The following is a 13,020-nucleotide window of genomic DNA, read 5'->3' on the forward strand; positions in this document are numbered from 1 at the left end:
GTGGACAGGCTTTGGGGAGTCAGGAGGTGAGTTACTGCAGGATTTCTAGCCTCTGGCCTGCTTTGGTATTTATGTGGCTAGTCCAGTTCAGTTTCTGGTCAATGGTAACCCCCTGGATGTTGATAGTGGGGGATTCAGCAATGGTAATGCCATTGAATGTCAACAGGGGCTGGTTAAATTCTCTCTTGTTGGAGATGGTCATTGCATGGCACTTGTGCAGTATGAATGTTACTTGCCACTTGTCAGCCCAAGTCTGGATATTGTCCAGGTCTTGCTGCATTTGGACAAGGGCTGCTTCAGTAACTGAGGAGTCATGAATGGGGCTGAACATTGTGCAATCATCAGTGAACATCTCCACTTTTGGCCTTATGATGGAAGGAAGGTCATTGATGAAACAGCTGAAGGTGGTTGGGCCTAGGAACTAACCCTGAGGAATTCCTGCAGTGGTGTCCTGGAGCGGAGATGACTAACCTCCAACAAACAAAACCATCCTCCTTTGTGCTATATATGACTCCAACCAGCGGAGAGTTTTCTCCCCCGATTCCCACTGACTCCAGTTTTGCTAGGGGTCCTTGATGCCACACTCGGTCAAATGCTGCCTTGATGTCAAGGGCAGTCACTCTCACCTCAAGTAGCAAGATGTCCTTGTTCTTGTACACCAGTCCCAAGCAATAAAGGGCCAACATGCCATTTGCTTTCCTAATTACTGGCAGTACTTGCAGGCTAACTGTGTTACGGTGACCAGATTTTCAAAAGTCAAACTGGACACACTGAAATGTCTTGGGATGATTGACATGTTGGGTGACCAATGGCAGGAGCCTGTGGGAGGGACAGTTGAAAAGATCATCTGAACACATCGCCAAGGATCAGCCAGATTTGGCAGATCTAAAGACATCCAATTATTAAAGACAGCTTTAGGAACCACAAAATGAGCTATAAGATTGCTCTAAAAACAAAAAACTGCGCATGCTGGAAATCCAAAACAAAAACAGAATTACCTGGAAAAACTCAGCAGGTCTGGCAGCGTCGGCAGAGAAGAGCAAAGGTGACGTTTTGAGTCCTCATGACCCTTCAACAGAACTGAGTAAAATTAGGAGAGGGGTGAAATATAAGCTGGTTTAAGGTGGGGGGGGGGGGGGGGGGGGGAGATTGTGGGGAGAGAAGTGGAGGTGGGGCGGTATGGTTGTCGGGACAAGCAAGCAGTGATAGGAGCAGATAATCAAAAGATGTCACAGACAAAAAAACAAAGAGGTGTTGAAGGTGGTAATATTATCTAAGAGACTGTGCTAATTAAAATGGATGGCAAGACACACAATGTACAGCTCTAGTGGGGGTGGGGTGAAATGAGACTAACAGGGCATAAGAAGTATAGATTTAAAAATAATGGAAATAGGTGGGAAAAGAAAAATCTATATAAATAATTGGAAAAAACAAAAGGAAGGGGGAAGAAACAGAAAGGGGGTGGGGATGGAGGAGGGAGCTAAAGTTGTTGAATTCAATATTCAGTTCGGAAGGCTGTAAAGTGCCTAGTCGGAAGATGAGGTGCTGTTCCTCCAGTTTGCGTTGGGCTTCACTGGAACAACGCAGCAGGCCAAGGACAGACATGTGGGCAAGAGAGCAGGGTAGAGTGTTAAAATGGCAAGCGACAGGGAGGTTTGGGTTCTTGCGGACAGACCGCAGGTGTTCTGCAAAGCGGTCGCCCAGTTTATGTTTGGTCTCTCCAATGTAGAGGAGACCACATTGGGAGCAACGAATGCAGTAGACTAAGTTGGGGGAAATGCAAGTGAAATGTTGCTTCACTTGAAAGGAGTGTTTGGGCCCTTGGACGGTGAGGAGAGAGGAAGTGAAGGTAATTCTGTTTTTGTATAAGATTGGTCTTATGGGCAACCTTATAAGTGGGTCCTGGGCCATTTGCTCACCATGAGCAAGCTGTTAGGACACCAGGATGTTTATGTAAAACTATAGTACGAGTACCCCCAAACCTTTCTGAACATCAACATTTACAAGTTTCCTGCCTTTTAAAACATATTTTGCTTTCTTTTTCTTACTGTTGTCTTTTCCAGTATATTCTGAACTTTAAACTGATTTTATTTTAAAACTAACCATAAAAAAGGTGCAAAAAATGGCACCTGAGGTCACCTGACTTTTATGGATTAAAATACTCCCATCTCCAGAGGGAACAAAAGGAACCATCCAGACTCATGTTGACACAATGCTTTTTCCTGAAATGAATTCAAAAGGGCAGTTTCAAATTGAACAGGTAATTCAGATACGAAGAAACTAGCAGTCTCAAACTCTCAAGGTGTGAAAACCACCACACATATAATCGAGTTAACCACCTTCCTTATTTGGAAAAGGACATTGGACTTGAAAAAGTCACATGATGAGAGCCATACTTTGCTTTCAAACCAGCCAGAAGCTGTTCTGCAGTGACAGAGTTCCAACAGAAAGCCATCAAACCAGCTGCAAGTCATCTAAGCAGCCATGATAATAAAAAGCAATACCTCAAAAATGGGAAAAAGACTCCATCCAACCGGTTCCAACTTCCAGTTCACCTGAGAACCAATCACCTGGACATTCAACTGCAAGAAGCCATGCAGCTTACCGAGAATCCTCTGCTTTACAAGACTTTAATTTTAACTGAAGCATCAACTAATCTGAGACACTATAGACCTGCTACAAAAGAGACAGCCAATCATAAATTGTAGGGTTTTTTAAAATTATTCATTCATGGGGTGTGGATGTCGCTGGCAAGGCCAACATTTATTAACCATCCCTAATGGCCCTTGAGAAGGTGGTGGTGAGCTGCCTTCTTGAAGCCCTGCAGTCCATGTGGTGTAGGTACACCCACAGTGCTGTCAGGGAGGGAGTTCCAGGATTTTGACCCAGTGACAATGGATTGTATGGTTTTACCTTCATCTGTATCTAGTGTGTGTGTGATAATACATATGAGATGAGTGAGAGATATGTCATGTTTTGAACTTCTGGGGCAAGTGTAAAATAATAAATAAACTATTTTTCAAAGCTCACAAAAAAACTTATTGCTGGGATTATTTAAATTGGGACAATAACTCTTCAGGGAAGAAAACAGACACCTTCTACATGAAAACATATTGATCACAGGCAATAAAAAGGAACTCAAATTCTGTCCATGACGCTGCCAAGGTGGATAACCTCATACTTCCTCATAATATACCTTATCTGCCACCTTGTTGCTCACTCACTTAATCAATCAGTCTATCTATATGACTTTGCAGCCTATGTGTCCTCCTCACAGCTCACATTCCCACCTAACTTTGTATCATGAGCAAATCTGACCGGCTTCATCCAAGTCATTTGGCTTGCACTGGAGCGTTACTTTGGGTGCATTTAAGTGCTTAAGTTGGAGTTTGGTGAGTGAGGGAGTTCAGTGAAGAGGGGAAGGAGAAGCACCTTTTTCTACCTTTTATCAGCTTCCAATAGCTGGCTCTTACTTTGCTACAGCGGAAGAAGCTGTTGAATGTCATAGGAGCCCATAAAGCAGCAGAGAGAGAGAGCTGGGGGTTTACAGATAAAATCTAAAAGTGACACCACAGGATTCCCATAAGTTGATTGGTTGGTAAGTATAGGCTTTTCTGGACTTGGCAGAGAGGCGGCGACTGGTGAGTGACAGGTGAGTTATTATACCTTACTGTAGTAAACACTTTATATAAAGTTTAAGGTATGTCAGTGCAGCTCAGCCATGTGGAATGTGGATCCTGCGCAATGTGTGAAGTTGTACAAGCACAAAGTGCCCTCGATGATGACACCTGCAGGAGGTGTCACCAGCTCTGGGTTGCAGGACTCAAGAGCCAGCTGGAGTCACTGTGGTGCATGTGCAAGGCTGAGCATTATGTGGATAGGCATGTTTAGAGAGGTAGTCACACTGCAGCTAACATGTACACACGCAGAGAGGCGCAGCCAGAGTATCTAAGAGATACAGGCAGGTACTGCAGGAATCCTGAGACTATCTCATGCTTTTAACCTCTTTTCCCTATGGATAATGGTGAGAGAGATGGTTCTTCAGAGGACTGCAGCAAGAACCAAGTGGCATCACGGGTGGCTCAGCTGCACAGGAGGGCATGAGGAAGAGCAGAAGTGCTATAGTAGTCAGGGATTGCATTAGTTAGGGGAGCAGACAGGTGTTTCTGCGGCTGCAGGCATGATTCTAGGATGGTCGGTTGCCTCTCTGGTGCCAGGGTTAAAGATGTCACGGAGCAGCTGCAGGGCATTGTTTTGGGGGAGGATGAACAGCCAGAAGTCGTGGTCTACATTGGGCCAATGACACTGGCAGGAAAAAGGATGAATTCCTGAAAGCAGATTTTAGGGAGTTAGGAAGGGAGTTAAAAAGCAGGACCTTGAGAGCAGTAATCTCAAGATTACTCCTAGTGCCATGTGCTAGTGAGTTAAGAATACAAAAATTGAGCAATACAACATGTGGCTGGAGAAACAGGGTTGGGGGGGGGGGGGGGGGGGGGGGGGGGTGGCGGCGGGGGGGGTAACGTCTTTATATTTCTGAGGCAGGTGGGGGCATGTACAAGAAAGATGGGTTACACCTTAACAGGACTGGCACTAATGTCCTTGCAGGGAGGCTTGCAAGTGCAGTTGGGGAAGGTCTAAATTAAATTGGCAGGGGTATGGGAACCAAAGGGGAAATTCAGAGTGGAGAGGAGAAAAACTGGCAGTGGGAAGAAGAGAAGTACATATCAGAGGGTAATATCAAGATAAATAGATTACTTGGAGAGTTTGATAGAATTAGAATAGGTTATGGTAAGTCATTAGATGGGGTCAGAAAAAGGGGGAAGATAAAAAGCCTAAATCAGGTTTAATGTGCATGTATGTGAATGCATGGCATGTGGTTAATAAGATTGGTGAACTGCAGACACAGGTTGACAAATGGAATTATGATATTACTGCTGTAACAGATACCTGGCTATTTTGGTTTTGCTTCTTAGACTGTTTCTGGTCAAGAATTCAATACACTAAAGAAATTCACCAAAACTGTCCCGCCAGCATTTGTTGTCCAGGACCTGACTCCTCCAGAATGTAAGCAAATGGCCGTAGGCAGCAGACAGTTTACACTCCAACATGTCAGATAGGGATAAGCAGAGAGCACTGAGTGTAGGTGGTGAGGCTTCGCTTCAACATTACTCCCACAGCACAAACATACACTCAAAGACTTTGTGCATCTTCTTACTGGTTTCGGTCAAGGGGAGAAACAAAAAGACTCTGCACCTACTCCCCTGCAACTCAGAAGACTCAGTGGAAAAGTTCCTGCGCTTGGAGTAATGTACAACTTTAAAAATAAATTGTACAAGTTATTTTGCTGTTGTTACGTAGAAACATAGAAAATAGGAACAAGAGGAAGTCATTCAGCCCTTCGAGCCTGCTCTGCCATTCAATAGGGTCATGGCTGATCCTCTATCTCAACACCATACTCCCACTCATTCCCCATACCCCTTGACGCCTCCCCACTACTGTTGATGGAAGATGACAACTAATGCATCCACTATTTCCATGGCCACCTTCCTTAGTACCTTGGGATGTAGATTATCAAGCCTTGGGGATTTATCAGCTTTCAGTTCCATTAATTTCTCTAACAATTTTTTTTATTAATAGTTCCCTAGTATTTTTGGGAAGTTATCTGTGTCTTCCTCCATGAAGACAGAACTAAAGCAGTTGTTTACTTGTTCTCTATTATAAATTCTCCCATTTTGGGCTGTAAGGAACCTACATTTGTCTTCACTATTGTTCCTTGTAAGTTTACTCTAATAATCTATTTTTCCCCTCTTAATCAATCTCTTGGTCCTCCTTTGCTAAATTCTAAACTGCTCCCAATCCTCAGGCTTGCTACTTCTACTGCAACTTTATATGACTCTCTTTGGATCTAATACTATCCTTAATTTCTTTTGTTTACTATCCTTAATTTAAATGTTAGCCATGGTTGGGCTTCTTTTCCTGTTGTGTTTTTTGTGCCAGAAAGGAATATATAAAATTGCTGCAATGCATGCATTCATTTCTTAAGTATTAGCCATTGCCTATCCACCGTCATGCCTTTTAATGAAGTACCCAATCTATCTTAGCCAACTTACACCTCATACCTTTGTAGTTTCCTTTGTTTAGATTTAGGACCCTAGTTTCGGATTTGACTACTTCACCTTCCATCCTAATGATGAATTCTGTCATGTTATGATCACTGTTCCCTAAAGGACCCTGCACAACAAGCTTATTAATTAACCCCTTCTATGTAACACAATACCAAATCTAGGATAGCCTGTTACCTAGTTGGTTCCTCAACATGCTGATCTAAAGAACCATCTCGTACACGCTCCAGGAATTCAACCACCACAATATTATTGCTACTTTGGTTTACTAGTATATATGTAAATTAAAGTCACCCATGATTACTGTAGTACCCTTGTTACATGCATCTCTAATTTCCTGTTAAATGGTGTCCCCTGCCCTACCACGATGTTTGGAGTGTTACAAATCATTTCCATGATCATTATCATATTTTTCAGATTTGTTGTAAAGTAGGTTTATGGGGGTGAGTTGGTTCTGTGATTTAATTACATTTGGAGTCAGGTGGACTGCAAGCTTGGAATTATCAACAAAAGCTGGGTGTAGAAATGGGTCTGAAATGCTGAGTAAGCATGGATGTTGTCTTTGCATGTAAGGTGTGAAGGGAATTTGCATTTTTAGATAAGTGAAGGGATTGTTTGGATTTGAAAAGGGTGTTAGTTTGTTGGCAACTAGCCAGATAAGCAAGGCTAAGGTGTGTGTTAAAATTTCCCAAAGGTTACTGACAATATTGGCAACATGAAAGTTTTTACATTATGGGAAAGGTACCATTCCAAAAACATTTGAAACAATAGAATTTACATATTAAAAGAGAGTGAAAGATATATAAAAGGAGAATGAAAGGCTATGTGAGGGGAGGACCATGTAAGATCCAACAGGAGCGTGTAAAACAGCTTTCAAGAAGCCTCTAGCCATTTGTGCATAAGTCTGTTATGTCCAGTTACTGAAATTGAAGATGGCCATTTGGAATTCCATTGTCAAGTGGATACTGTGTTGACCTGCTTTTGTTTTAAATCAAAAATCTATTTTGGACTGTTGCCTTAAAGGGGGGTGTGTAACTGGGAGTTAGGTTAATTAGGTTAATTAGAAATTTTAAGAGTTGTTATAATATTAAGTAATTGTAATCTCATGGGTGTGCTGGAAACATTTTATTTTGTTAAATATTTCAACTTACCTACCTAATCACATTTACCAGCACTTGGCCCATAGTCTTGAATGTTATGATGTGCCAAGTGCTCATCCAGGTACTTTTTAAAGGATGTGAGGCAACCCGCCTCCACCACCCTCCCAAGCAGCGCATTCCAGACCCTCACCACGCTATGGGTAAAAATGTTTTTCCTCACATCCCCCCTAAACCTCCTGCCCCTCACCTTGAACTTATGTCCCCTCATGACTGAACCTTCAACTAAGGGGAACAGCTGCTCCCTATCCACGCCTCTCATAATCTTGTACACCTCGATCAGTTCGCCCCTCAGTCTTCTCTGCTCCAACAAAACACCACAAGTCTATCCAGCCTCTCTACATAACTTAATTGTTTCATCCCAGGCAACATCCTGGTGAATCTCCTCTGCACCCCGTCCAGTGCAATCACATCCTTCCTATAACGTGGCGACCAGAACAGCACACAGTACTCCAGCTGTGGCCTCACCAAGGTTCTATACAACTCCAGCATGACCTCCCTACTTTTATAACCTATGCCTTGATTGATAAAGGCAAGTGTCCCATATGCCTTTTTCACCACCCAACTAACATGCCCCTCTGCCTTCAGAGATCTTTGGACACACACGCCAAGGTCCCTTTGTCCCTCAGAACTTCCTAGTGCCATGCCGTTCATTGAATACTTCCTTGTCAAATTACTCCTTCCAAAGTGTATCATCTCACACTTTTCAGGGTTACATTCCATCTGCCACTTATCTGCCATCCTGTCTATATCTTCCTGTAGCCCAAGACACTCAACGTCACTGTTAACCAACCGGCCAATCTTTGTGTCATCTGCAAATTTACTAATCCTACCCCCCACGTAGTCATCTATGTTGTTTATATAAATGACGAACAATAGGGGACCGAGCACAGATCCCTGTGGTACGCCACTGGACACTAGCTTCTAGGCACTAAAGCAGCATTCTGTCATCACCCTCTGACTCCTACAACTAAGTCAATTTTGGATCCACCTTATCAAATTACCCTGTATCCCATGTGCATTTGCCTTCTTTATAAGTCTCCCATGTGGGACCTTGTCAAAGGCTTTGCTGAAATCCATATCAACTACATCAACTGCACTACCCTCATCTACACACCTGGTCACCTCCTCAAAAAATTCAATCCAATTTGTTAGGCATGAACTCCCTCTGACAAAGCCATGCTGACTATCCCTGATCAAACCTTGCCTCTCCAGGTGGAGATAAATTCTCTCCTTCAGAATTTTCTCCAATAGTTTCCCTACCACTGACGTGAGACTCATTGGTCTGTAGTTCCCTGGCTTCTCTCTACAACCCTTCTTAAATAGCGGAACCACATTAGCTGCTCTCCAGTCCTCTGGCATCTCCCCCATGGCCAGAGAGGAATTAAAAATTTGGGTCAGAGCCCCTGTGATTTCCTCCCTTGCCTCCCTCAGCAGTCTGGGACACAAATCATCTGGGCCTGGGGATTTGTCCACTTTTAAGCCTGCCAACACCTCCAAAACCTTGTCACGCTCTATATCAATTTGTTCAAGAACCTCACAGTCTCTCCCCAAGGTCGATACCTTCATCCTCATTCTCTTGGGTGAAGACGGATGTCTTTCCTAAATATCAAGTATATTTGGATATTCAGTTCCCAACCTTGGTCACATTGCAGCCATGTCTCCGTAATAGCAATCATATCATATCCATTTACATCTATTAGCACTGCTAATTAATCTGCCTTATTGCGAATGCTCCATGCATTTAGACACAGTGCCTTTAGTATTGTCTCACAGTAGCATCGAGATGGAGAGTGACCATCAGAAGAAGCAGCTTCAATATTGTTGGGGTTTCAAGAAAGCCGTGCTTAAGTGGACACCTGTGGCCTCTGAACTCTGTTCTTCCGTTACATTTATCATTACCTATTGGGTCAAACAGAAATAACCCCATGCTTATTGGTGACCTCTTGAAGTCCAGGGCCTGCAGGAGTGAGACTCAGCTCCTTTACATATATATGTCATTACGAACGTACAAAATAGGAGAACTAGGCTATTCAGCCCTTCTAGCCTAATCTTCCATTCAATAAGGTCATGGCTGATTGGTTTGTTTCGAATTCCACATTCCCATCTACCCTATAACCTTTGATTCCCTCGCCAAACACGAATCTCTCTCTCTCTCCGCCTTAAAAATATTCAAATACCCCACCTCCACCGCCTTCTGAGGCAGTATTCCAAAGTGGCACAACCCTCTAAAAAAAAAAAATTCTCCTCATCGTTATCCTAAAAGGGTGACCCCTAATTTTAAAACAGTGCCCCCTAATTCTGGACTCACCCACAAGAGGAAACATCCTTTCCACGTCCATATTGTCAATACCGTTCAGGATCTTGTATACTTCAATCAAGCCACCCCTCACTCTTCTAAACTCCAGTGGAAACAAGCCCAGTTTTTCTAACCTTTTCCTCTTAAGACAACCTGCTCATTCCAGCTATCAATCTAGGAAACCTCCTCTGAACCGCCTCCAACTCATTTACATCCTTCCTTAAATAAGGAGACCAAAACTGTACACAGCATTCTCACCAATGCCCTTTATAACTGAAGCATAACATCCTTACTTTCATGTTCAGTTCCTTTCGTAATAAAGGACAGCACTCCATTAACTTTCTTAATTACTTGTAATTGCATAACTTTTTGTGACTTGTACACTGGAACATCCAGATCCCTCTACACTTTGGAATTCTGCAGCCGTCCTCCATTTAAGTAATACTCTGCTTTTTTATTCTTCCTGCCAAAGTGAACAATTTCACATTTCCCTACATTATATTCCATCTGCTAGATTTTTGCCCACTCACTCAATCTATCCAAATCCATCTGCAACCTCCTGTCCTCTTCACAACATATTTTCCTACCTATCTTGGTGTCATATGCAAGTTTAGCTACTATGCCTTCACCCCCCCTTATGTAAGTCATGGAGATAAATTTAAGTTGAGGCCCCAGCACTGACCCCTGCAGGACTCTGCTCATCACATCCTGCCAATCAGAAAAAGATTAATTTATGCATACTCTGTTTTCTGCCAGCCAGTTAATCTTCTATCCATGTAAACCATGAGCTTTTATTTTTCACAATACCCTTATCAAATGCCTTCTGGAAATCCAAGTACAGTATGTCTACAGGCTCCCCATTATCCACAGCACATGTTACTCCTTCAAAAAAGCTCCAATAAATTGGTTAAACATGATTTCTCTTTCACAAAACCATGCTGACTCTTCCCGATTACCTTGAGTTTCTCGAAGTTCCCAGCTATAACCTCCTTAATGATCGATTCAAACACTTGCCACAAGGCTGACGTCAAGCTAACTGGCCTGAGGTTTCCCAATTCCTGCCGCCCTCCCTTCTTGAATAGAGGGATTAAATTTATTACTTTCCAGTCTGATTGAACCCTTCCAGAATCCAGGGAATTTTGGAAAATTAACATATGTATTTTATATATATATATATATATATATATATATATAAAAGAGAGAGAGAGAGAGAGAGACAACACTCATCTTGCTATCAGTTTTTATATTTCTAGCTAGCTTCCTCTCATACTCCAATTTCTTCCTCCAGATTAACCATTTAGTCATTCTCCGTTGTTTATATTCTGACCAATCATCTGACCTGCCACTCATCTCTACGTGGTATATGCTTTTTCCCTCAAGTTTGATGCTTCCCCTAACTTCTTCAGCTAACCACAGATGGTGGGCCCTCCCTTTAGAAATGTTCTTTATAGTAAGAATATACTTATTGAGTATTCTGAAATATCCCATTAAATGTCTTTCACTGCTTCTCTATTGATCCATCCCCTAGCCTAGTACTCCAGTTAACTTCGCCTAGTTCAGCTTTCATGCTCACAAGTAGGCGGTTCCATTTCCCCATCTATTGACACCCACTACAATGTGTACATAGGACAACAGAACTGGGCCTAGCTCTGCTATTTCCGACAGAATTACAGCCTGCTAACAGGCTAGGCTCACATGAAGAATAGTGAGTTAGGCAGGATACCAGCAAACAGTCAGAATCAACAGAACTGGGCCCAGCAATCTGACTTCATTCAGGAAGAGGAGGAGGAGCCGACTGACCTTGTTAAACTGGAACAGGTCCTGTTTAATGCGCTCTCGGTGTAGTTCATGTCCATGTCTTCGGAATCTCTTCATTGTTCCAAGTTAGTGGAGCTTCAGCACAACTGTCAATTGTTCAGTTCCTGCAAGAAAAAAATGATATGGATGGTTAGTTCACAGAGGTGCCCCTCCCTCAACTTCTGTGCCCCTGGTGACAGGTACTCTCAAATGTATCAAACCCTGCCCAGACAGCAGATCATCCAACAACACATGCTCTTTGTAAAGCTCAGGCTACTGAGGTGACATCATTCCCAGCTGGCTGGCACCCAGAGTCAGCAATAATTAACCCAACTCAATGTTAACATAAGCACATTTCAAACACAGCGCTTCTAATACAGCACTCCTACCACTCTCGGCTCATGTGTGACATCTAATGTACAATACAATTCATTACCAACATTTCCTTAATTACCAATCTGTTTTTATAGAATGTTATTTCCTTCTCTATCCCCTCCTGTCCTGAAGGTGCTGAACCTGGGTGGGGCTCTGGATCCACATTTACTGGCTACTGACCCAAAGACTATTTTTAAAATGTTAACCTCAACCACATGTAGCCACCGTGAGGAGGGGGCCCTGGCCTGTGTGGTTCAGCCACAACCAGTGGAACTTCAGAAATACTCAGGATTGTACATAGAGGTACCTGGATCCCCCCAACTCTACCAAATTGTTGCTCTCCGTTCTGGCAGGCCCTGTTCTTTCTGGGGTTCAGCTCCATATACAACAGTTGCCTCCCAGCAGATAATCCAAACAACGTTTCTTCAAATAGCTCTAACCTAAAAGGTATGGGCGAGCTGGAAATCGAGTCCAGCAAAATTCATCTGTATTCAATAACTGCACACACCCACTTTCCAACAATGTCACTAACAGGATGAGAAGTGAGAATTTACAGGACACAGGTTAAGACAGACACCCCCCCCACCCACCCCACAGCGAGACCCACCCACCCCCCCCACCCACCCCACAGCGAGACCCACCCACCCCCCCCACCCACCCCACAGCGAGACCCACCCCCCCCACCCACCCCACAGCGAGACCCACCCCCCCCACCCACCCCACAGCGAGACCCACCCCCCCCACCCACCCCACAGCGAGACCCACCCCCCCCACCCACCCCACAGCGAGACCCACCCCCCCCACCCACCCCACAGCGAGACCCACCCCCCCCACCCACCCCACAGCGAGACCCACCCCCCACCCACCCCACAGCGAGACCCACCCCCCACCAACCCCACAGCGAGACCCAGCCCCCACCAACCCCACAGCGAGACCCAGCCCCCACCAACCCCACAGCGAGACCCAGCCCCCACCAACCCCACAGCGAGACCCAGCCCCCACCAACCCCACAGCGAGACCCAGCCCCCACCAACCCCACAGCGAGACCCAGCCCCCACCAACCCCACAGCGAGACCCAGCCCCCACCAACCCCACAGCGAGACCCAGCCCCCACCAACCCCACAGCGAGACCCAGCCCCCACCAACCCCACAGCGAGACCCAGCCCCCACCAACCCCACAGCGAGACCCAGCCCCCACCAACCCCACAGCGAGACCCAGCCCCCACCAACCCCACAGCGAGACCCAGCCCCCACCAACCCCACAGCGAGA

General features: G+C 44.6%; 1 protein-coding gene across 1 annotated transcript in view; it reads right to left on the reverse strand.

Moving 5' to 3' along the window:
* The window catches only part of llgl2 (LLGL scribble cell polarity complex component 2), a 187,104-nt gene that overhangs the window by 75,085 nt on the left and 98,999 nt on the right, over positions 1–13,020 (reverse strand). Inside the window, exon 3 of the mRNA XM_041217423.1 lies at positions 11,302–11,500. Within this exon, the coding sequence (XP_041073357.1) occupies positions 11,302–11,453 (152 nt within the window). The 5' untranslated portion in view covers positions 11,454–11,500. The remainder of the gene's footprint in view (positions 1–11,301; positions 11,501–13,020) is intronic.

Source organism: Carcharodon carcharias, chromosome 22, assembly GCF_017639515.1.
Source record: "Carcharodon carcharias isolate sCarCar2 chromosome 22, sCarCar2.pri, whole genome shotgun sequence".
NCBI classification, from domain to species: domain Eukaryota; kingdom Metazoa; phylum Chordata; class Chondrichthyes; order Lamniformes; family Lamnidae; genus Carcharodon; species Carcharodon carcharias.